This window comes from Chenopodium quinoa, unplaced genomic scaffold (assembly GCF_001683475.1).
Source record: "Chenopodium quinoa cultivar QQ74 unplaced genomic scaffold, ASM168347v1, whole genome shotgun sequence".
In the NCBI taxonomy this organism is placed as follows: domain Eukaryota; kingdom Viridiplantae; phylum Streptophyta; class Magnoliopsida; order Caryophyllales; family Amaranthaceae; genus Chenopodium; species Chenopodium quinoa.
In genome coordinates, this window is record NW_018744367.1 from 7,482,030 (window position 1) to 7,508,120 (window position 26,091).

Genomic DNA, 26,091 nt, shown 5'->3' on the forward strand with positions numbered 1-26,091 from the left:
CTCACCGAATGGAAGGTGGAAAGAGTTCGTATGCGGCTGCCATCGCTCAACGAAAGCCGTGATCAGCATCCAATCAATCTTATCGTGCATGGTGGCAGGAAGGTGATTCACCCCAGTGCCCTGCAGTCGGTCGAAAATCTTGCTCTCCACTGACCAAGCCTCAGCCTATCTGCTCAAAACGCTACAAGTCTTTTCCCGGGTTTGGCATTTCAAAATGCCCGTCACCAAACCCATGTCCTGGTCCTCCCAGATACGGGTAGCTATGTGTCCTAGAAAGCTAGGAATCACACTCCCGTCTACAGGCCCCCCAAGCACCGCACCCCTAACCACCCAAGAATCATTAACGACCCTCAACCGTTTTCTACTTGCCCCAGACACGGTGGACGCTGATGATGTGCCAGATCTACTCATAAACCTACCATCCCTACCCTTACGCACATCTACCCTATGCGTCTCGTACATGTCATCTAGCCTCTAAATGAATGGACCGTAATCATCGTACGGTCCACTCCCATCGTCCACATCCTCATATGCGCCCTCCTCCTCCTCCTCCTCACTATCATCATCTTCATCCTCATCCCGATAGTGAACCCGTTCTCTACGAGCCGAGGCCGAAATGCCACAGGATCTAAGATATCTGGGCGTCGAGCTCTCCATCGAGTAGTTTCCACTTCTAATAAGGTCTATATTCTTCCCCGCACCATGACGAAAATGCGACACCTTCAAAAAATTAAAAAATATATAAACATAAAAAAAATTATAAGAAAAATAGCTACCAATACCCAAATCAAATAAACTAAAAACATACTAACAAATTAACATAATAAAGAAATTAACAAAACACTTAAAAAAAATAATAGAATAAAAAATACACTAACAAAGGAAATAAAACCAACACATAAAAATATATATAAACATAACTAATTCATTCGCAATTTAGTTTTGGTTTTCAATCAGGTGTAATCGCTTTATTTCATAATTTACTGAACTTATATTGATTTTTGTCTAGCGTCCTTTTAAGACTTCATAAATCAATAATAAAAATTAAAATTAATTAACTAACCAAAAACAATATCAAATGAACATAAAAATGTACTAACAAATTGAAATAGAGAATAAATACAAAAATGTACAAATAAAACAAACAAATAATTGTAAACAAAATATAAACATAAGAAAAATACAACAAAATTGAAAAAATTTATAAAAATAAACAACAAAATATACAAACAATTGAAAAAGAAATTACACAAAAAAAAAAATTAATAAACATAAAAAAAAAAAAAAAGCGGGGGGCACCTTGGCTGGACGCCCAGCCAGTGGTGGCGCTAGCTGCAGACATCGCAACCAGTGGGCTGGCGCCTGGGCTGGACGCCGTAGCCACGGCTGCTGCGCCTTGGAAAAACGCCACAACCGTGGCTACGACGTCCAGCCCAGGCACCAGCCCACTGGTTGCGGCGTCTGCAGCTGGCGCCACCACCACTGGCTAGGCGTCCAGCCAAGGCGCCCCCCCTCACGGCGGTTTTCAAAATCACGCGTAAATCAATGTAGTTAATATTATATTATTATTTGTTTTTCCCATTTTTAGCTCCTTATATGTAGCCATTAGGGCTATGTATAACATTTTCCATATTAAAAATCATTGGGAGATAAAAAGGGTTAATGTATTTGCTAAAAACAACAAGAAATTGTTAACAACTTTTTAAAACGAATTATAGCGATTAATGTTAAACATTTATACACAGGAGGTAGTATATCTCATTAACCAACTATTTTTTCTCATTTGTTGAGATAAATGTTCAGATATTACCACAAAGAGGAATAATATTACTCCCTTTATTTTTAAATACTTTTTTTTTTTTTTTTTTTTTTTTTTTTTTTTTTTTACGGGCATTCTTAAATACTTGTTGAACTTTTGTGTGTGTAATTTCATTAAGATTCATCGATAATACATGTAAACGAATAAAGTACTTGTTCATAAGAGAGAAAATAATACGGAGTAGAACATTAGTTAAAATGAGGTTGCCATGCTAAAATAAGAAGTGTTAATAGTATCGTGATTAGGAATTGAAGTACAAATGTCAATTTTTTTAAAAATAAAATAAAAAACCTTATTTTCATCTTGAATTCGAAATTTTCCTTCAAAATTATCTTCATGTGTTTTTAAATTTAAGTTCTAGCTAACTTTTCACGTGGAGAATCAATTTATGAAAGATAACACCTTATGTTCTTAAATTTTTACAAATAGAAAACCTTCACCAGACGTTTGGTAGATGACCAAAAATAATGGTAATGATAATGAATTTACATATAAATATGCTAGCTCACCACCCCCAAATTGACCATTTTCCTTAGCAATTTTCATTCCCAACTAATAGTGACACTCTCAATTCTATAGTGACAATCACAAATTACAATTAGCTTACACATAGGGAGATCCAAGCCATCGACCAGAATCCCAGCTGAACTTCCCCTGGAGGGGGGGGGGGGGCAACCGGAAATGATAGTGAAAACCTTTAACATACTCTTTTTAGACTTTTGCACCAACTCAACCGAATTTTATTCTATCTTGTAAATGAGGTTCTGAATTTTATTCTATCTCAAATGATAGTGAAAACCTTTAAAACGCAGGCTTTGAAACTTAAGGCCCCAAACGCATGCTTAATAAGACCATCACATATCTAGTAGAGTTTTCTACATTCTATGACTATATGTAGACGAGGTTTTACACAGTTCACTGTAAACCTGTAAGTCTGTAACTATATGCATTTGAGCACTTACAAGGCCATTATCTCTATTAGACAGATTTTGTGAACCATGCGCTATCAAAGCCTAAGCACCATCAATACGCTTTTTCCTATGGGCTCCTGTATGTGCAGCAAGACAGAAATCAGACCATGCAAATTTAGTACTTTGTATAATTTAACAAGCAAATTAAAAGCTTGGTCTTTGGCATATATAACAGATTAAGGGAATAGTAATAAATTTGTGTAAAATCGTATTCATAATGCCTGTCAAAATCAAATACATATGATGGATGCATCTCTAAAACAAAACAAGTATTTTTCTTAAATTCATTTTCATTACTCACCACATTCACAAATATAGGTGGTTATCCTGAACAATACAAAACAAATGAATCAAAAAATTAAGTCTGGTGATTAAGGTGCAAAACCACGAACATCCATTCACCATTAATAAGGATGAATAGGAAAAGGAAGAACTAAGTCACAGGGGGTGAGGAGAATGGCTAAATAAATTATGGGGAGCTCCAAAATGTAAAATAATGAAAGAGTTTTGAGAAGAAAAAAAAAAATTCCAACGACACACTTGAAAAAAAAGGGAAAATGCTACAGCATGTAATGTGTGCATGACTTCTAAGATCTCAAGGACACAAAGGTATGAGCCTATAGAACAAATCCGCTTGAAGTAACAAAGTGTGCAGAAGATTATGTAACTGGAAGAGTGGAAAGCATAATATATCTTTAGCCAAAACTCACACCTTAATAACATATGCTGTAGAATTTAAATCAGACAAGAAGTCATGAACATGAAGAGAAAATGACCATTTTTGTTTGTGTACGCATCTTAAATATTATTACTTACAATTCACGACAGAGAAATGAAATCGACTCACCGATAACCCAGCTAAAATTTATTGCTAATAACTTCTAATTTCAATTAAATTTAGACAATAAAAATTATTGCATTAAAAATCAACGACACCTATCATATTTCATACAGTATAACTCGAGTTTTAAAAAAATACTTACCAATTGAGCTCTTGCTCCAAAGGACCTGAGTGTCAATAGTAGTGAGGTTTGAATCATCAAGGCGCTTCCATGTTTTTATAGACTTGACTGCTCCCCAGCCACCTTTACCAATCTTTCTCAACTTAATCTTCAACACTCTTGCCCTCCTAGCCCAACCAGCCTTCCCATAGGCATGGTATCCAAAACCACCAGCATAGCAAAGATTTATATCCATCACTTTACCGCAGAAATCATTTTTGTGATCATGACCTGTAAAAACCGCTCTGATATCACCTGCTTCAAGCATGGCTGTAAAAAAACCCGAGTTTATGCTCGGTGAAGAAATGCCCTCCTGCTTAACACCTGTAAAGTTTGATGTATCGAAACTTGCATATTCAGGCAACGGAATGTGGAAATACACTAGGCCAGGAGCAGAGTCCTTTTGGGGTTCTTGGCAGTTCATGTATGCTTTCTACAATGGAAATTTCAATGATTGAAGTTGGATTAGTATTTCATAAATTTTTCAGTCAAGCATGCCAGAGATGATGTTTTAACACGATTATATGAAAATTCAAATTCAAAACACAAGGATATTGTGTCTTTTTTTTATTATTATTTATTTTTAAGCGATTAACAAAATAGTACCTTCAATCTCCTAGAAGTACGAAGAAACCAAGACTGTTGAGAGGTCTTAATCCAGCCATATCCAGAAATTAAAGGAATTGTTGAGTAGTCTCCACTGTCAAGGAAATAAAGATTGAGAACTGACTTATTCTGGAAAGGTAAACCTTTGACACCAGCCACCTCAAGGTTGTAGTTTCCAAATCCATCAATTTTTCCAGCATCATGCGGATTCAACAGAGATAAGGTGCTTTTCATGTTGACTATATATTTCATGACTCCCTCCCTTGAAAGAGTGGATTCCTGATCATGGTTTCCAAGAACAGCAGCCCAGGGGATGTTGGACATTACAGCAGGAGCAAATGCAGCATCCATTGATTTTGCTGCATCAGTAGCATCTAAACCAAATATGTTGTCACCTGTAGCAACAGACAAATTATCTTCATAAATTTGTAAACTAACAGACATAAAATATCTAAAGGCACGATTTTTTTATATCATTTTATTGCCTGAATATGCAAGTTTTGATTGGGCCTGAATATAATAATGGAGTTACATGGTGAGACTATTGACATGCAAAAAAGAACTACTAGATTTGGCTGTTCTTACAAGGCTAGTCTAACAATGGTTTATGAATGTGAATATTACAACTCTCTTAAAGAATTCTAGAGAATAACTTAGATAAGCAAGAAATGACATAATTTTTCTGATCTTCACACATGAAGTGTTCTGATATAAAGAGAATTGAAACATCCTTAGGGGCATATCTTCTGACACCAAATGACATTAACAATTTTTTAGTTATAACTTCTTATCACTAACAAGTAAGTTCATTAGTAATTTATAATAATAGGTATTTAAGTGCTTAATCATGCACAGAACCAGGAAGTAGTAAACCAAATCAAGCCATGATAATGGATGCATGGAGGAGCAATGAAGCTTCCAGCATCTCTTTAAACTTTGCACAGACGCGCTGCCTTGTTTTTGCATGGACACTCAATTATCTATGTCTAGCTCAAAGGTACTGTTTGGGGTCCAAATAACTTCTATTTGGGCCCAATCCATAAATGAAAATAATCAACGCCCGATTGCAAGGCTCAGCCCTCCGGCCCATATGTCAGGTCAGTCAACGAAGCCCAGTCAAATGGTCAGCCCATTTGACTCCTCAAGCCCACTCCATTCCTTTGGACAAAGGTATAAAAGCCATCATTTGGCAACATTTACGGATATTCACATATAGCCTCAAGCAACCAAACCTCTTGCATAGCTATTCTCTCTACTTTTATACACCGCACTGACTTCGGCATCGGAGGGGCCTTCCTCGGCACAACCCCCGAGGCCAGTTAGGAAACCCTTAATTTGGACATCTCTCGAATTGGGCCTCATCTCCACCCTAACGAAGGACCTGCCGAAGGTCCATTGTTTTGTAACCGAAACAAATTGGCGCCGTCTGTGGGGATACTTACAAAAAACTAAGCCAAAAATCTCACACTTACCTTAGCCAACGCAAAAAATGACTAAAAACGGTAAAAACTCCAAAAAAGCGAGGAAGATGGGCATAATCACGACGAGGACCAATAGGACACCCTCGTCGTCACCTGAACCATCTGCCTCTAACTCTCCGAGGAGAGAGAATCTGCGCGAGGGATCTCCATCCCGATGGATTCGCCAAACTGTGAACTCACCGAAAGGGAGCGAAGCTCATGAGGAGAGCCCTCCGCAGAGCATGCATTCTCTCTCCCATCCGAAGTCAACTCCTCCTACTGTCCCTTCTACGGAAGAAGTGGCCAGGGCTGTCTGCATGGAATTCATGAAAGCCTTGGGTGGGCGCTTCCCATCCGTGCATGATACTCCTCCTTCACCCCCGCCGAAGCCAGAAAGCCGGAAGAGAAAATTGGTTCCGGAGGGCGAAGGACAAATTCCATCCTCCAAGGGGGGAGGAAGCGGAAGGGCCGAAGACTTGGCCATGTAGGTCGGGAACAAAGAAGGGACTCGGGTCACTTTGAAAATTCCCAAGTCCAGAACTCCAAGGACTTCCCAAGCAGCCACAACGCTTCTCGCCGAAGCGTTTACGAGCGCCTAGGTGAAAGGGAGAAGGACATTCACAGCCGTCTCACTTATCCCGAAGGCTCTCGCCCCGAACTGTCACGCGAAGGGACACCCTTCACTTCCACCTCTCTAAGAGGGAGAAGTGAGGTTCCTTTGCCTAGGCAGAAGGGGAAGGCTGTGATGGTTCCCACTAGTTCACCTTTTCAGAGGTGAATATTGGAGGAGCATGTGCCGACGGTGAAAATCCCGGCACACATCACTTATGATGGTACTTCGGATCCGAAGGATCATATTGCCTCTTACGAGGGGCATATGTACCTTAACCCCAGGTCCGAATCTACCTGGTGTAAATACTTTCCTACGACTCTCAAAGGTGTTGCCCAATCATGGATCACCAAGGGGGTCAAGGAAGGCTCTATAACAGGTTGGACCAGGTTCAAGAGTAAATTCTCCACGGCTAACCGCCGAGAGAAAACAACCACAGAGCTGATGAGCCTGCAGCAGTCGGAGGACGAAAGTCTCCGAGACTATCTGACCCGTTTCAGCAACGAGTCATCCAGAATCACAAGTCTGGACAAAGACCTCGCCGTATTTGCACTACGAAACGGTCTTCAAGCTGGGAAATTTTTGGACTTCATGGTCATGCACCCACCACAGACCTTAGAAGAAGCCCTCGATGCTTTGGATAAATTCATCCGAGTCGAGGAATGGAACAAGGCTAAGTCACAATCTCAATCAGGGACTGTGAAGCCGAGATTCCGGCGCCGAGGATAGGGAAGGTGAAAGCCTCAGAACCTCCCTCGGCAGCCGAGCCAAAGAAGGACAGGGCCCTTACACAGGGAGGTTCGAATCTTACACCCCTCTTACCTTACCACGTACTAAAATCTTTAGTGCGACTAAGGAGGAGGGAAGATTCAAGAAGTCGAAGCCACCTCCTTCATGGCATCAGAAGAAGGGGAAAGATCAATGGTGCGAATTCCACGAATCTAGTGGGCATCGCACCGAAGATTGCCTCCAGCTGAGGACCAAATTGAAGAGATGGTCCAAAAAGGATATTTGGAAAAATACGTCGCGAAGTGCCACGAAGAAAGGAAAGCCGAGAGGGACTCTCGGCAAGATCTGGATTATCTCCGGAAAAGGGACAAGCCGAATGAGGGGGGAAACCCCAATATTCTCACCATTTCTGGAGGAATTTCTCGGAACACGCTGAAACGCAATTTGAGGGGATTGACCCATCAAATACACAATGCTGAATTCCGAAAACCACAGTCTCCGGTGCTGAACATGATGTTCACAGCCGAAGACTGCAAGGGGGTGGCGTACCCCCATGATGACCCATTGGTAATTATGACGGGAATCGCAAACCACAATGTCTATTGAACACTCGTGGACGGTGGCAGCGGGGCGAATATACTTTTCCGAAAAGCATTCGACCAGCTGAAGTTGGAGAGCAGACACCTAACTCCAGTTCCCTACCCACCCGGGAACTGGGTTCAACGGCTCTTCTTCATATCCAGATGGGAAAATTCTTCTTCCCGTTAGCCTCGGCCGAGACCAGGCAAAACGGTGCATTATGGCCGAATTCTTGGTCGTTGATGTCCCATCGGTATACAACGTGATCATGGGGAGACCCTCATCCACGATGTTCAAGGAGTTGTCTCGACGTACCATCAAGCCATGATCTACGTTTCAGACAAAGGACGCTTCGAAAAAATATTGGGCAGCCAAAAGGAGGCTCGAGAATGCAATTACCACAAACCATCTATAAGTCGCCGCAACAACAAGGATGATGAGGAAGAAAAAGAAAAAGAAAAAGATCGAGGTACCAAAAGGCCTAAGGGCTTAAGTGCTTCGGCTCAAGGATCCCCAGCTAAAAGATCATCTTTGGGGACCGAAAAGGCTGGTTCTTCGGCTGGGCCGAAAGACTCAGAGGAAGATCAGCTGAAGTCAGAAGGTCTGCTAATATTAACAGCAGGAATCCGAAGAATCTGGCGCCAAAGCAATGGAGCTAGATGATCAAACAGAGTCAATACCGTTGACCAAAGGAGATACTGAAAAATGTGTCAGCATCGGACAAGGACTCGATCTGAGCTTCCGAGTTGAGCTAATCCAATTCCTTCGGGACAACCGAGATGTGTTTGCTTTCTCGGCAGCAGATATGCCCGAGATTGATCCGAATCTCATCTCACAAGCTTAACGTCGACCCCACATGTTGGCCCATTAAGTAAAAGAAGCGGAATTACTCCGCGCAAAAGAACCAAGACATCACAGCCGAAGTCAAGAAATTTCTAGATGCGGGGTTCATCGAACCTTGCCAATGTCTGGAATGGCTAGCGAATGTGGTGATGGTTCAAAAGGCAAATGACACCTAGAGAATGTGCGTTGACTTCACGGACCTAAACAGGGCTGTCCAAAGGACTTTTATCCCTTACCGAGAATTGATCAGCTAGTCGATTCGACAAGTGGCCATACCCTACTTAGCTTCATGGACGCATTTTCTGGGTACCATCAGATCTTCATGCACCCCGATGACAGAGCAAAAACGACATTCATTACAAGTGCCAGGGTGTATAATTACAAGATGATGCCCTTCGGCTTGAAAAATGTCTGGGCAACGTATCAGAGATTGGTGGATCACGTATTCGCCGAGCAAAAAGGCCGCAACATGGAGGTCTATGTTGATGATTCCATCGTCAAAAGCAAAGAGGCTAAAGACCATGTTGCAGACCTGGCCGAAACTTTCGCCATTCTGAGAAAGCATCAGATGAAGTTGACCCGAAGAAGTGTGTCTTTGGGGTGAAGTCAGGAAAGTTCCTCGGCTTCATGGTCAGCAAAAGGGGGATTGATGCCAATCCTGCTAAAGTAGAAGCAGCTCTTGACCTTCCCGAGCCGAAGACAAAAAGGGATGTTCAGCGTCTTACAGGGAGAATGGTTGCCGTGTCCAGATTCATCTCAAGAGCCTCAGACAAAGGGTTACCTTTCTTAAAGGCGGTCAAACTTCCGAAATCGAAAGAGCTCACATGGGAGGAAGAGCAGAAAGCAGCTTTCCAGCAACTCCGAGAGCACTTAACTCATCTCCCAACGCTGGCGAGACCAGCCGAAGGAAAGACTTTGTACTTGTATGTGGCGGTTAGTCCAGCCACCATCAGTGCGGTTTTGCTGAGAGAAGAAGAAAAAATCCAACAGCCGATCTACTTTGTGGCTGACAGATGCCGAGACACGCTATCCCTTGCTCGAAAAGGTTGCATACTCAGTGGTGGTAGCAGCTCGGAAGTTAAGGCCCTACTTTGACTCTCATCAGATAGTGGTCTTGACTGATCAGCCGTTGGAAAAAGTCCTCGGCAAGGTGCAAAAATTTGGCAGACTGACGAAGTGGGCTTTTAAGCTCACTGAATTCAGCATAAATTACCAGCCGAGGGCAGCCATCAAGGTCCAAGCCTTAGCGATGTCCTAGCCGAGTGCTCCTATCAAGAAACACTTGACGAGGAAAAGAAAATTTGGACCGTTTTCACGGATGGCTCAGCAACCGTGAATGGTTCGGGGGCAGGGGTAGTCATTACTTCTACCAAAGGCAAATCCTTTGAGTATGCACTCAAATTTTCATTTAAAACTTCCAACAACGAAGCTGAATACGAGGCAGCAATTGCTGGCCTAGAATTATGCAAAGCATTGGAAGCCGAACATGTCCGTTTAAAGACAGACTCTCAGCTCGTCGCAAATCAGATCTGAGGCGAATATGAGGCCAAAGAGCCCTCCATGATCTCCTATCTCGCGAAGATCAAAACAGTTATAGCGAAGCTGAGAACTTTTGAAATTGAGCTGATCCCAAGGGGTCAAAATGCTTAAGCCGATGCACTCTCCAAACTTGCAAGTTCATCTCTCACTGAGCTGAACCGATCCGTGTATGTGGAGGTGCGTCGAGAAAGAAGAATTGACCAAGAACCCGAGGTTCTTTGAGTCGCAAGCGAGCCGAGCTGGATGGACCCCATCCTTGCTTACAAGCTTCAAGGAGAACTCCCCGAAGACAGAATCATGGCCTCAAAGCTGAAAAGAATCAGTTCAAGGTTCATCGTCTACCCCGCTGCTGAAGTGTGTGGGTCCAACAGATGCAGATTACATCCTTCGGAAAATTCACCTCGACATCTGCGGGAACCACATAGGGGAAGGACCCTAGCCCATTAAGCATTAAGGGCGGGGTACTATTGGCCAACCATGATTATTGACGCCAAGAAGCTGGTGAGAAAGTGTGAGAAATGTCAAAAGTTCGCACCAGTCATCCATCGGCCGTCGCGAGACCTTCGGCCAATCCTAAATCCACTTCCCTTTGCTCAATGGGGATTGGATATTTTGGGACCTTTTCCTGAAGCTCCTTACCAGAAAAAATGGTTGATAGTCGGCATAGACTATTTCAGCAAATGGATTGAAGCCGAAGCAGCTTCGAATATAACTGACCAAACAGATTTATCTGGCAGAATATCATCACTCGCTTCGGCATCCTGAAGGTGTTTGTCTTTGATCATGGAAGGCAATTCGACAATCTGCCGCTGAAGCGGTACACTATCAGTTCGGAATAAAATTGGCATATTCGGCAGTCTGTCATCCTCAAAGTAGTGGCCAAGCCGAAGCCGTAAATAAGCAAATACTCAACGCTCTCAAAAAGAGAGTTGAAGATCAAAAGTCCAAGTGGATAGAGAAACTTCCCGGAACTCTATGGTCACTTCGGACAACGGAGAAAGAGGCAAAGGGTATTCACCTTTTGAATTGGTGTATGGATGCGAGGCTGTTTTACCAGTGGAAATTGGTTTAGAAAGTCTTCGAGTCAACCAGTTCTCAGCCGAAGAAAATGAGCACCTCATGAAAGAGTCCCTTGATTTCCTAGACGAAATCCGAGATTCAGCTAGAGACAGAATGGCAGCATACAAACAAAGAATCGGCAAGTTCTATAACCGAAGAGTCCAGGCAAGGCTTCTCAAAGTTGGGGACCTTGTTCTTCGGAATGCTGCTGCTGTCGAGAAAAGTCGCATCCATGGAAAGCTTTCGGCAAACTGGGAAGGGCCTTATGAAATATACGATGAGCTCCAACCAGGAACTTATCGACTTCGGCAATTAGATGGAACTGAATTGAAAAACCATTAGAATGCTGATGTACTTAAGAAATATCATGTGTAAAACCCGTTGTGGGAGAACAATCTATGTAAGTACATTTTCTTCAATCTGTGAAAGGCCTTTGAGCCACCATTAGTCAAAATTTTATTATGTTTCCATTATTTCTCTCTTCATCGTTTTTGAAAAATTCAAGTTCTACTCCTGGCGCTGTCCGAAGTATTGCATAGTGATGCACTGTACTTCGGCAAGCCGAAGAACCTGCGGAAAGGGGGGATAACAAATAGTCGTTCCCTCGGAAACTCTGAAGACCTCATCTCCAGAATTCTAGGGGGCAATAGGTACTCACCCAATTAAGCTCCAAGCCGAAGCTCAATACTTACTTGGGAAATTCCAAACAAAACCCGAGCAGGATGAGCAAGGCAAAAAGAATGAGGAAATAAGGCATTCGAATGAAGGAAAATGTTCAGCCAAATATTTTCAAGCCGAAGCTAAGTCCTAAAGCTACTCAAACAGGCAAAGTGAGAAGAAAAAGTTGAAATTCTACTTCATCATTCAACAATAGATATCGAAAACTCAAGCATCAAACTTGAGATATGTTTGGTAGATAATGCTGAGCAAATGTCAAAAAATTCAGAAAAAATCCTAAGTCGGCAGCCACCCACAAAGCGGAAAACACAGCTGCCGAAAGTACACAAAAACAGTTAAAAGTTTGTACAAAGGCAGGCTGAAAGCAAAAACAGAGGCAAAACAGAAGCGGTATTCATCAATTAAGCACAAGTAGATCCGCAAGATTCTGTTGACGACTGCCGGAGTTCCTATGCCTCAGCAAGGAACGTCGTTCGGAGCAGCTAGAGCCTCGGCATCAGCCGAAGAGGAAGCAGGTTGAGCAGCATTCAACTCTTGAGCAGTCTCTTCTTCTTGACTCTCGGCCTCGGCTTTGACGAGCCAGGAATGTTACTTCTGCTGGACTGGCCTCAGTCATATGAGCATCTTTTGGATCCATGGACCAGTCTTCGGCCTGGTCCCACTTTAACAAATTCTGAGCAGCTTCAAGATCTGACTTGGCCTTGGAGGACTCTTCCTTCTCAGCTTTCAGCGCATCCTTCAGCTTCTAGACCTCAGTTTCCAGCTCAGATTGCTTATCCTTAGCTTCTGTGCGAATGCGAGCAATCTGACTTTCATGGTCTGCAACCAGAAGTCGCCGAGACTCAGTCTCCTTTCTCACCCTCTCCTCAATACGGGCCTTGAACTCAGCAATGCTCTCGGCCCCGTATTCTTTCATCACCTTCGTCAACCCATGGAAAGACGGTCTGTTCCAGGCTTTGGCAGAAGGAGAGGAAGTTGGCACTCATATTTTGCATGTCAGCTTTGGGAGCAGAAGCCTCCTCCTCAGCTTTTGCTTCAGCTCAGCAAGATGAGCCCGGTTCTCAGCCTCTTCAGCCTTCTCGACCCTGGTTAGCAGCTCATCATGCATTTCCACAGACAGGAAATGGTTGTACACAACCTGCAGAATAATCAGCAAGGTCGAAGGTTAGCCGAGACTAACACTTAGAAAAATTTTCTCAAAAAACAACATATGTGAATAAGCAAGAAACGCATAGAAAAAGTTAAGTGTTGAGAAGTTACCTGCATCAACAGCTTCTGGTTCTCCAGAAGAGGGTTCGGCACCTTAGCAAGAGGCTCGGCAGCCCCAGAAGCAGCGCCCACCATCCAAGCCCTGGCCTTGGCCGATAAATTGGCCAAATAGCAATCACAGCGTCCTCAACGTGGACATTCAGTGCATCCACCTCTTGTCAAATACTCTCCGTGAACGGCCCAGAGTCATGTTGAGGAGATGGGGGAGGGGTTTTCAGCTCAATCACCTCGGTAACAACTTCCCGAGATGGAGAGGTGACCTCCCTTGTTTCTTCTTCCTGGACCTCCTCAAGCCGAAGCCTCTTTGCGGGCAGTTGAGGAGCCTTAAATTGCCCTGGACGAACAAGAGCCCTCCTGCCATTGTTTCTTCGGGAGCAGATTCAGGAATAGGAAAGGCTTCAACTAAGTCTCCTTTCTCTGCCTCCTCGTCCAACTACAGTAGAAGAGAGAGAAGGGGGCAAGTACGTGTGTAAGCAAAGTGTAAAAAAAAAAAAAAAAGAGAGACCACACACAGACAACTCAGCCGAAGCCTTATACTTAGCAAATTCGCACAAATCAGGCAAGTCACAGCAAGTCACAGCAAAAGATTGTTAAAGTTCTACAATTGTTCAGGTCCTAAAATGTTGAGCAAGTAGAATACAACATGCATCCGAAGACCTATACTTCGCAAAATTCTTACAAGTTAAGAAAGCTACGTATAATGTGCATACTTAAGTTGAAGCTATTCACTTAGAAGAACTTTTCACAAGCTGAAGAAGTCTAAGTGCCGAAGTTTTATACTTAGAAAATTTCAAGCAAACCAAAGCATCAAAGAGGCAAATCTAAGCAATGAAATACAAAAGAGTCGAGGACTTACCAAAGGCCTGAGCAGGTCCTGAGAGAGTCTGAGTCTTCTTCTCCCTCTCCCATCAACTCGGAAGTCGAAGCTGGAGGTTCAATACCGCCGCGAGGAAGAGCAGCAACAGCAGCCCGTTCTTGAGCCGAATGCAAGAAGAAGGGATCAACCTTCTTATACCAAGGTTTTTGCGCCAAGTATTCGAAGGCGCTCACAACCTCAAGTTTCCTCGGCTGCAGAGCCAAAGAGCGATCCTTCGTATTAGTGATGGGGGGCGTATTTGTAATTGGCTCCCTCTCTTGGCTGATCCCAAGTGTCTCGTAGTCGATGCCCGAGTTCTCTTCGCAAATTTCTGAAAAAACAAAGAGACAAAATTAGTTCGGCAATAAACGGCCGAAGACAACAAAAATCAAGAAAAAGACAAAAGAAAGTCTCGGCCTCAGCCAAGTCACTTGCCACCTTGGTATCTTTGGCTGAGGCCGACGACAGCCAACATCTTCTCTTGGAAGATATAGTGGCAGCAAGGTAGCCAAATGCTCGGCACGTTGGCCATTCGGCCAGTAGTTCCAGCAATAGCCATTCGACCAAACATCTTCATCTGTTGCTGAGTGCCTCAGTAAAATCATCGAGCTCGATGCTCGACATCTTGGGATCTGGCTTCCTCAAATAGCGAGGGCTCCCAAAATAATTGGGGTGATCTTCATCATGGGGCCCTCACCCAGATCCATTGCCCTCTCCAATTCTTATCCGACGTATCGTTCGGATACCCCCTCTCATCCTCAATCTGCCACCAACCTGGCCCGTGCCATTTGTTGGATTGAGTGTTCTACGTGAGCTTATGAATACATCTAAAACAGTGCACGCTCGGCTCAAAACCATAGAACAGGCAAACCCACATATACGTCATCACCCTCGGATGCTGATAGGCGTCAACTGTGCCAGGGATATATTGTACCCATTCAGCACTTGCACGACGAAGGGGTGGGCAGGAAATCGGAGCCCATACTGCAGCTGCCTTGTGTAAACTCCAATGTATCCAGGAGGTGGCCGATGGATTCTGTCATTAACAGTCGGCATTTGGCACCAATAGCCGTCCTCCATAATGCCGTAAAAAACCTCCAACTGCCCGACAAAGCGATATCGGCCGTCATTTTCTATCCACCAAGAATAAGGTGCATCGTTCATCACACCCTCATTCTCTCGAACATCAGTCCATTCCCGTTCTTCGGGAGTCAAAGGTCTTAATGCCGAAGACTCTCTTCGACCAGATGTACTTGGCTCGACAGAGCCCGAGGGAGGTACACTGGACAGGGGCATAACCCTCATCGCTTCACCACTTGAAGCCGCAGCAGGCCAGAATTAGCATTTGGGTTACGCCCACTTAGAAATGGCATCATCGCCAAAGGGCGATTTCGCTTCAGCTCTAGCTGAGGCACTTCCTCCTCGCCCTCAGATTCAGGTTCTCGCTGAACCGACCTTTTGCCTCGGCTTCTAGCCATGGTTTAAAGGAGAAAACAGAAAAAAATGCGAAAGAGAAGGGAAAAAGGAGGCTATTCCGAAAATCAAAGAAAACCGAAAAGATTTTTCGGAAAATTTCCTTCTACAAACTCGGAATTCGCCGAGCTACAAGTTCGGGAGAACGGATTTTGAGTTGAAGCTTCGGATTGCTCGGAATCAGTGAAAGAAAAGCTAGGGTATTGCGCGTGTTGAAGGGGAATGCGAAGTTTGAGTTGCTAAATGAAGAACCAGTGGTTCGAAATCTCTTAAGTGTGTTCTGGAATTCAATTTCTAGAAATTAAAGAATCTTTAACAGTCCCACTAAACACACTTCAATTCGTGGCTACTCAAATTCCCTTGCCTTAATTGCAAACCGCCAAATTCATTACCCACTAAACTCTCTCCAGTTCCCCATTACTCTTAATTAACTGTCATTAACGATAATTAGGCTCCTCAAATTCCTCAAACAAAATACAAATTATCTTCATTTACTTCCCTCCAAATTTCTCAAAAATCAGAAAACCCGACCCGTTATCCTCATGAATCGGGTTTGGGGAGCAAGTTGTTTGGGGTCCAAATAACTTCTATTTGGGCCCAATCCATAAATGAAAATAATCAAAGCCCGATTGCAAGGCTCAGCCCTCTGGCCCATAGGCCCATATGTGAGGTCAATCAACGAAGCCATCATTCCTCAAGCCCATTTGACTCCTCAAGCCCACTTCATTCCTTTGGACAAAGGTATAAAAGCCATCATTTGGCAATATTTACGGATATTCACATAAAGCCTCAAGCAACCAAACCTCTTGCATAGCTATTCTCTCTACTTTTATACACCACACTGACTTCGGCATCGGAGGGGCCTTCCTCGGCACAACTCCCGAGGCCAGTTTACATTTGTTCAGCTGTGCTAGAAACCCTCAATTTGGACATCTCTCGAATTGGGCCTGATCTCCACCCTTACGAAGGACCTGCCGAAGGTCCATTGTTTTGTAACCGAAACAGGTACTTTTGGGCAGATTATTCTAAACAAACAAGGATGGGCATGCAACAATCCTTTTAACACTTATTCTTAACTTTATGTTTACTATTCCTCTGACCTTAAGAGTATGCCATTATAACTACACAACTTCAAATGACATAAATCATGTGATATACTTATTAGAACATTTACTGCATAAATGTTGCAACAATCCTCCTTTAATATAAACTCTTATTGCATATACATTGCTTAACATGAAAAATACTCAAACTTGTTCATTACGGAAATGTCGAAACGATTGAGTTTTACTCAAGTATAACAATAATGTGCAGCTGGTGCCCAAATCATCAACAATAATGTGCAGCTGATGCCCAAATTATTTGTTCTAGTGATTTATATGTCAAAGATCCCATAAGAGTGACAAATGCACAATAATAGATATCTAAAGCATAGATTTTATGACAGAAAGAATTTTCTGAAACACTCTTTTCTTTAGTAACACAGTAAAAAAAAAAATTTAAAGAGAAAATGTATAAGCAAGATGAGGTACCAGTGAAGACAATGAGATCAAGCTTCTCAGCTTTTATCATTCGCTGGATAAAAGCAGTAGTGTTGAGATCAGAGCATCCTTTAACTTGATTAGGCAACACATCCAAGCATGGCGTGATCTTACCATCAGCATAATGCATTTCTGCGACTTGCAAAATCTTAAAAGCCCCCTTTCTATTAAACCTCAAGGGTGTTGAAGTTGCACATGTCAGTACATTAAAGATACAAAGATTAATCACCAGAAACAGGGTGTTCAAGCAAGAAAATGCAAAGAAAGGTGCTTTCTTATCAAACAGAAGTGCCACCATCCCTATCTTTTTATCTTTTCTTTTGAGCTGCAAACAAACTAATAAACATATGTCATTATCAAAACTCCTTAAGGTGCGTCACAAAGAACTATTAAGTACAACAATATGAAACATCATACCAGAAAAGCCAATTTTTGTTTGAAAGGCAACGAGAAAACTCATTAAATTGGATGACAAAAATTGCCAATAAGGCTCCAATAAATTGGACATTAAACTTCAAGCAACATTATTCATGATCCGTATATTTTCCACACCAATAAAGTGTAAAGGATAATGAAGACTAAATCACCATTATCATTATTAGTTTACTATTTAGGGCATGCTTAGATTGAGAGTAATGTATTACTAGGGTAATAAAAGTAAAACTAAACAAAATGAAAGTAAATATAGGGGAGGAGGACATAATGAATGTGTGATTGTAAGGAGTTTTAAGTAGTGGTGGTGTGGTGTTAGGTAAAGAAAGGGGAACTACTACCCTCATTTTGGGGTTAATAGTTACATTAGGTGGAGGGTTGGTAACTATTACTCTCATTATGAGGGTAATGATTCTGCCATCTCTCTCTTTTCCTCATGTCACAACTACCTTATTTCATTAGTAAACATCTTATTTTCCCACAACACCTCGGAACACTTAAGTTTTTCCTATTTAGACTTTTATTACTCCCTTAATTAATTACCCTAAACCAAGCATGGCCTTACAGTTTGTATAATCCATTGAATTAATTTTTATCTTTAGGTTGATAGTTAAAGTATTTCCTAACTCTTAGCTAATGTCCCTTGTCATATTAAGTACCTAAGTCATAGTTTGTTAATCTTCAATACTCCATTCATATACAATAACTACTCTTGTATACTGTCATCAATAATATTAAGCTTTCCAACATTCTTTTTCTCATATTTCTATCATAAAGCTACCAGATTAGGACATAAGAAATGGAAATGTAAAAATGGGCAGCACTTAAACCCCATTTTCATACAATAAAGAAATGCAAAACCTAAATCAATAAATTGACAGTTCTTCTTGAAACTTAAAAGTCTAAATTTGTTTTTGTTCGCAATGATGGAAAAAATATAGACAAAAAGATTATATATACTACGTATTAAAGAACTATGTTACAGAAAGTAATTAAAATAAAAAGGTCATGAAACTCTTAATATCCTTGAGGAGAAAAGCTTGCTGGTATGTTTCAACAATAACACTTCACACACTTTTCTGAAAGAAATACTGACAACAAAAAGGAATTCCACAAACGAAAATGACTCAAGAGAGCTGGGGCCTAGGAGGAAAACAACTTTTAGGAGAGGTGATTTTTCCATTTTCCTTTGTTTCGTTTGTAAAGGGTGAAAAAAAACTTCTCTTATAGATATATGAACAACCTTCTCCACAGTTTTACCCTATATTCTCATGTTCCTCTCTCTCTCTCTCTTCCCTCAACCATCCTCTCTCATCAACCTCCATTAACTTTTCTCTCTAACTTATCTCCTAAGAAATCAGACAAAGAAAAACTAATCATCAATTGTGTTTCAACATAGAAATTTTTTTTCATGAATTTAAGTTCCCTTTGCCCCTTTGGACATGTTTTCCATCTGACCAAACCGATCTAAGTATTGAAAAAGAACTTCCTGTCAAACTAATACGGGAGCACCGATTGCATTGCGTTAGTTTTGGCATGTCACGCACATATTTGAAGACCCACTAGTAAGGAAAGTGAAAAGAAAGAAATTGTTAAGGAAGAAAAAAATGACTTGGATGGAAAGAGTTAAGAGGGGCATGAAGAAGTTAGATTTGCAAGAACATATAACATTAGAGATGGGAAAGTAAACATATGATCATGGGGTTGGCAAGTTTAAAAGATACAACTTTTGTTCATGTAGTCGACCCCATCTTTGGGATTAAGGCATTGATAGTTGTATCAAAATTTTCAATTACATATACTCCCTCCATATTTTTCAAATGTCACTTCGATCGGCACATTTGGGATTAAGGCATGGCTTTGACCACTAATATTTTTAATTGTTAATTAGTGAAAAAAAAAAAACTAAAAATTGATATTATGAAAATATATTTTTTTATTGTTCTACACATATTGAATGATAGCATATGTTTTTCATTTTCTAGATAAAAAAAAAAATTAAAAAAAAAAGTAAAAATTTGCATGTGAATAGTGCAAAAGTCAAACAATTAAAAAAGGTAGTAACAAAAGAAAAGAGTAAAATTCCATTCTTGAGGAAATATATTAATATAAGCATATAAAAACGGTTTATTTGGTAAGCAATAAAAGATAGTGTTAATGTCATGAGTAATTTAGTGAGGATAACTCTATGATAATGTCAATGGTAATGATTATCCATCCTTGTACAATTTTATTTTTTTTTCATCATACACATTCAACCACTAAGTATCAATGCAATTATTTACCTTATGTATAATCCTAATATTATGATTTCTAATGCAAGGTATGTTATTTGACAAAACTTTGACCTTATTTGTGCATTAATTCTTCTGAAAAATAACGATTATCAATGATATATTATTATATCCACTATAATGTGTACTTTTCAAATACGTAATTTTCATAATTAAATTATTAAATAATTAAAGATAATTATCACTAAATAAATACTAATAAAAAGTTAGTTTGTCTAATCAACTCTAATCTAATTAAATAAACAAGTATTCTAATTTTGTTTTTCAATAGACACACTTTTTTAAAAAGGCTTTCTTTTTAAAGTGACATAACTCCCAAAAATTAAAACTTATTACTTAGTTTAATCATACCTCTCTTCTCTTTTGGTCCCTAATACTACATTTTAAATTAATTTTCTAAACTTAGTCTCCAATACTACATTAGTTATTATTTCTATATGCTAATATTGTCACATCCTTTATTTATAATAGTTTATTAAATTATCATCATATCCTAATGTGACTTTTAAACAACTTAACAGGTTACCCCTAAAACCACCATGTCATTACACATTTTGGGAAGATTTTATATAAAGATCAATTTATTTGTAGTTAATAGAAAGGTTAGCTTATTTTGAGCTAATCGCACAAAATTTGGCTTATTTTTTACACATTTTCCTTGTTTTTTTTGTAACTAGTTTTGATTTTCAAGGATTAGTTACTTTCTCTAGTCTATAATACCTAATACACTTATAAGGGACCACTAATTGTTTCAATATATTTGTTTTTGGGTTTATGATAAAAGATGCACCCTAGTCTCTAGTCCACCCACTTTTTCGCTCTTTTCCCACATGCATTAGTCTCTATGTATTTGTTGGTACATATAAGGATATAATGGTAACTTTGTACAACAATAAAGATGATGAGACCACATTTTGTCACTTTAATTTTTTAATTTTACTATACCACTATAGTCATTTTAGTATCATTACAACCATTTAGATATTATTACACTAGCAATGGCAAATTTTCACAACATAATACTCCCTCCGTCCCAAAATTTTTGGGGCGTTACCGCGTTAGACTTTTTTCACTATTCATATATTAGCTTTGACCATAATTTTTTAGTAACATAATAACAACATATTTTGTTAAATAGGTATTACTATGAAGTTTCATAATATGATTTTAAAAATAATTTTCATTAATATTTAATTATATAAAACTAAAAAGTCAAACTAGTGCATTGACATGTGTGCAATGTTAAATGTGCATATAATTTTTTAGTAATGGGAGTAGTAAATATATTAGTTTCAAAAGTATACCTCTGTAACTATCATTTTTTTTTTCACACCATTATAAAACTTTATAATACTATTATATAAAAATAAAATCAAACTAGTGTATTGGCATGTGTGCAATGTTGACTGTACATATAATTTTTTTCGTATCATTATAATCATTTATAGTACTATTTCACATTGTAACAACAAATACATAACAATACTACATTACTGGTTTCTCTAGTCTCTATTACTAAAAAAGAAAATATCATCCACTTTCACTTATAGTTCAAAACTCTTTCCGTCCAAGATAAATTAACATGTTAGGACTTTTTTTAACTTCTCCCTCCATTTCATAACAATCACAACGCTTTCCTTTTACATATGTTTCATAATAATTGTAACACTTCCTATTTTGGTAAGAAACTACTAATTTATTATTTTTCTCTCCCACTAACGTCACTTGCATAAATACATTATTATTTCTCTCCTACAAAATCCACTTATACTATTTTTTTTTATTATTTATCTCTCCTACTAACAATTAAATATATTTCCACTAACTATACTTTATATTATAAAATTCAACCTATCATACCTACCCTGTAAAATTCCTACAACTTTGTGCAAGTTCTAATATTGTGATTATTACGAAATAGATGGAGTATTCACATACTAACATTGACCAAAGTGTTTAAGTAACGTATTGAAAATAAATATTAGCATGAATTATGTTATTAAATAGATGATAATATAAAGTTTTATAATACTACCTCTATTTCTGAAAGTTCGACTCACTTACTATTCATGGGGTCAAAATAAAATAACTCTGACCACATTCTATGACTTATACAATATAAATAAATTAGCATATGAGATTTTATTAGATTCCACTTATTATAAATTTTCCAAATATCAACTTTTTATAATTTTCACTTATACATAGCCGAATATATTCATGGTCAAAGATGTTCATTGGAGACCGTGCAAATCCAAAGTGAGTCGAACTTTAGGAACGGGGAAATATAATTTTTAATAAATTTTGCTTATAATTAATGAAAATACTATATATAGCCCTTATGGCTAAAAAAGTAAAAGAGGAAAGTATTAATGGAATACATTAATTAATTACACTGATTTATGCATAATTTTTTTATACATTGCTAAACTAATACCAAACTAATTAATTATTTTTATATAATGTCAAAATAATGCATTGGCCAAGCATGCAACGTTTGACTGTGTTAATTATTCGATTATTCTACGGGGAGGGTGAATAAAGTAACCCATCCAACTTCTATGCCCATTTGAGGGTGAGAGCGAACAGAAGAATAATGTTATTTGTGTGTAGTCCCAACCGAAATAAGACTTGGGTCTTTTTTTTAAAGGGAAATTTTTTTTGGGGGGAATTGAGACGACGCAAGAGGGAGTATAACTTCTTAAATAATCCTTCATAATTGCAAACATCCACAAAATTCACATTAAAATATACTTCTAATCAGAAATCGATCAAGGAGATAACCAGAATTAAACTAATAATTTCTCAATTTTTCACTTCAAAATTACAACTACAATTTTAAATTGAGCATTTATTGAAACTGTAAAAAATGGATGAAAATTCACAACACAAATAAAATTATAAAATAAATTAATGAATAAGAAGTTCAAAAAGAGAATACTGACCAAATTTTTGTTGTTTGATTTTTGTCGATGTCAAAGCGTACTGATTGAGCAGAAGCCGATCAGAAGAGGCAACACCATAAATATTTGAGCTTACTTCATTTGTTACTTGTATTAATGAGCACTAGTGTGAGAATCTCCGACTCACCTTTCTCCCAAAAAACTCCAAAAATAGTCACCATTAAAGAGTCACTCAAGGACAAAAGGTTGTAACCCGTGGAAATTATTTTTGCTATTTTGTGAAATATTGAAAAGTCGATATTACTCAATGAAGTAACCCGTGAAATTATTAGCATTACCGGGATACAGGGATGTCAATTCGGGTAAACAGTTTAAGTTTGGGTTGGATTTATCAGTTTTGGGTTATAACGGGTCGGTTTATAACGGGTTAAAATAATTAGCGGGTCGGTTTGGGTAGGTTGTGAAAATCATCGGGTCAGTTTGGTTTGTTTTTTTTTTTAATTGCGGTTTCTATACAGGTCATCAGGTCGGGTTGTAGTTGGCTCGAGTCATAATCAGTTTGGGTTGAACTGAGTCGGTTTGAAAACAGGTTTAACGAGTTTAAAGTGGGTTTCGGTTCAAAACAATTTAGTTCCTATCAAGTCAGGTTGTAATCAGTTCGGGTCATAATCAGTTTGGGTTAAACCGGGTCGGTTTGAAGATGAGTTTCGGTTCAAAAAAGATCGAGTGAAATCGGAGGTCCGACCATTATCAGTTCAAGTCATAATCGATTTGGATTGAACTTGGTCGATTTGAAAACGGGTTTACCCAATTTGAAGCGGGTTTCAGTCCAAATCATATTGGGTTAAAATCGAGTCGGATTATTATCGAGTCAAGTTAAGTCATAAATAAGTTGGGTTTATCGAGTAGTGGGTTGAAACGGATCAGAGCATAAACATATTGGGTTACGGGTTATAAACGACTCATTCATAACGGGTTACTAGTCGTAAACGGTTCGATCTCAGCGGGTTACGGGTCGTAAACAATTCAGTCTCAACGGGTTACGGGTTAGAAACGGTTCGGTCATAACGGGTTACGGGTTATATGGTTCGGTCACAACGGGTTACGGGTTGGACCGGTTCAGGTTTATTGGATTTTTGCCGGGCTTAAACGGTTTTCGGTTTAAAATGGATCGGGTTACTATCGAGTTCAGACATAATCGATTCATGTTGTTTTCAATTTCGGCTTGTAACGGTTTGGCTTGATAACAGGTCGGGTTAGTAACGGTTCGCACAAATTCGGTTTAGTTCAGTTTCGGGTTAGAAATAATTGGGTCGGGTCGGTTTTCGGTTTCCAAAAAACGGGTTTTAAACGGTTCACTTCCTTTTTGGATTAGTTCGAAATAGTCGGGTGTAACGGTTCGGGTCAGAAACTGACAGCTCTACCAGCACAGGATAGTAGGATACGCATCTAACCTATTCTTACTATATTTTTTTTAGATTAAATGTAACAGGTTTGGCCATTAATTTTTCAAATACTCTCTGTATATTTTTTTTAAGAGTTACACTTTCACCGACAAATAGATTTAGGTAATTTAATTGACTTAAATATATATATATATATATATATATATATATATATATATATATATATATATATATATATATATATATATATATATATATATATATATATATATATATATATATATATCTAGGGGAGGGATCCGGTAAGAACCCCTCCCTATATAAGAACCCTAGTCTATATAGATGATCCAGATTAAAGGAGCGCAAGTAATGGCATTATAGTAAATACGAAAAGTAACCATCTATACATATATCCCAAACTTTCTCTCTCCTCAAACATAACCCACACTACTTTCTACGCTCTCTCTCCTAAAATCCCCCAATTCACTCCAAATAGGCAAAAATCACCCAAATTGCTACATTTAAAGGAAATTTCAGTGTTTTTTTATTCTAATTTTCACTCAAATTCAACAAAAAAATTAGTGTTCATAACATTAATTTTCATTAAACAAGTTAAATTGAGCAATTTATTTGCCAATCTTGTAAATACGAGCCCTAATTTGATGCAAGAACAAATTGAAGAAAAATTCGAGTGGAAGGAGGAGAAGAGCATCAAATCGTACAGAAATTATTGCTGAAATGCAAGGTAATTGATAATTTGACAATTTTGAAGAACTTTATGTATTTATTTGGCTTTTTGTTTGATTTTTGCTAATTTCAAAACCTAATCAAATTTGCAGCAATTATAAGATATTTTCTAACATTAGTGTCTATGTTTGTGTTCTAATAATCTATATCTATGCTCTAGAAATTTGGAATTTACGTCTAATGTGTTGTAAAATTATAACCTTAAGTATGATTAACATGTTTAAATCTGAAAATTTATGCTTTTTCAAAATAGAATTATGTTCTAAAGATTTACTATTATGTTCTAAAATTAGTAGAATTATGTTCTAAAGTATATGTTCGAATACAATGATGATGTCTAGAATCAATATTTAGTTTTGGCTTGGAACTAAAGAGTATGTCACGAGGCTCCACACCGGCATATCCAGATTATAGAGTGTTTGTTGATGTTGTGAGTGAATGTGACTTAGTTAACTGAAGTTGTTACTTGCATTTGGTAAAAGATATGAAAATTCTTTTGAAATGTTGGTTTTGTATGTTGTAGGAATATGTGCCAAATGTTGTTGTTTACAGTTTGAAAAGCTATAGTACGTAGTGGAGTTAGGTTGCCTTTGCTCCACGATTGCAAAGACTTCCTTGTACCTTTAGCTTAACATTTGTTTCCTATCATAACCTTTGAAAGAAAGAATCAAAATCTTTTTGGTTGACTTGTTTTTTGGGTGATAATTTCTATCACGCACATGCAAAGTATAAGATAGATTTATGTGATCTTTGGTATTGTTAATTTATCAAGTTGGTTGCCCTATTAAGCTTATTGTTTTTTAGAACTAACTTGCCTTGAGAACAAGATATATATTGCATTTTTTTAAAAAAATTTCTACTTTACAACAAAGTATTGATAAATGTCTTCTCTCAACTCTTGAATTTTGAGATTTGTTATTTGTTACATAAGTTTGACAGTCATTTAGAACAAATATGGCTTCTACAAAATTGTTGTAGGCTAAAAGAGGAGCCTTGGTTTTAGAACATAGGGAAAAAAATAAGTTAGAACATAGGGTGAAAATATTTAGAACATATGAAAATAATTTAGAACATATATATAGAGCATAGGCAGATGATTTAGAACATAGATGGAAAATTTTAGGACATAGGAAAAAATTTAGAACATAAAACAAAAAATTTAGAACATGAAAAAAAAATTTAGAACATGAAAAAAAAATTTAGAACATAGTCAAAAAGTTTAGATCATAGGGTGAAAATATTTAGAACATAGGAAAAAAATTTAGAACATAGAGTG

At 38.7% G+C, this 26,091-nt stretch overlaps 1 protein-coding gene across 3 annotated transcripts; it reads right to left on the reverse strand.

Annotated features, from left to right (window-relative positions):
- Positions 1-1,850: 1,850 nt before the first annotated feature.
- LOC110696620 (probable inactive purple acid phosphatase 29) lies at positions 1,851-22,941 on the reverse strand. Of its 3 annotated transcripts, none has more exons than XM_021873960.1 (5): positions 22,705-22,941; positions 17,025-17,358; positions 4,398-4,792; positions 3,774-4,224; positions 1,851-2,867 (listed from the first exon to the last, which is right to left on the reverse strand). In XM_021873960.1, the coding sequence occupies exons 2-5, from the start codon at positions 17,329-17,331 to the stop codon at positions 2,833-2,835; spliced, it is 1,188 nt and encodes a 395-aa protein (XP_021729652.1). In that variant the 5' UTR covers positions 17,332-17,358; positions 22,705-22,941; the 3' UTR covers positions 1,851-2,832. The 3 variants fall into 3 exon arrangements, with proteins under 3 accessions (XP_021729652.1, XP_021729651.1, XP_021729653.1); XM_021873959.1 differs by having other exon boundaries at positions 17,025-17,369; XM_021873961.1 differs by having other exon boundaries at positions 17,025-17,197; positions 22,705-22,940.
- Between the last annotated feature and the right edge of the window lie 3,150 nt (positions 22,942-26,091).

Bases quoted from the DNA above. Each gene is read 5' to 3' on its own strand.
- LOC110696620 (XM_021873960.1), bottom strand. From the start codon at position 17,331: ATGGTGGCACTTCTGTTTGATAAGAAAGCACCTTTCTTTGCATTTTCT. The intron at 4,793-17,024 runs GTACCTCATCTT...CTGTTGCTACAG, and splicing joins TGATCTCATTGTCTTCACTG to GTGACAACATATTTGGTTTA. The intron at 2,868-3,773 runs GTAAGTATTTTT...CTGCACATACAG, and splicing joins TTGGAGCAAGAGCTCAATTG to GAGCCCATAGGAAAAAGCGT.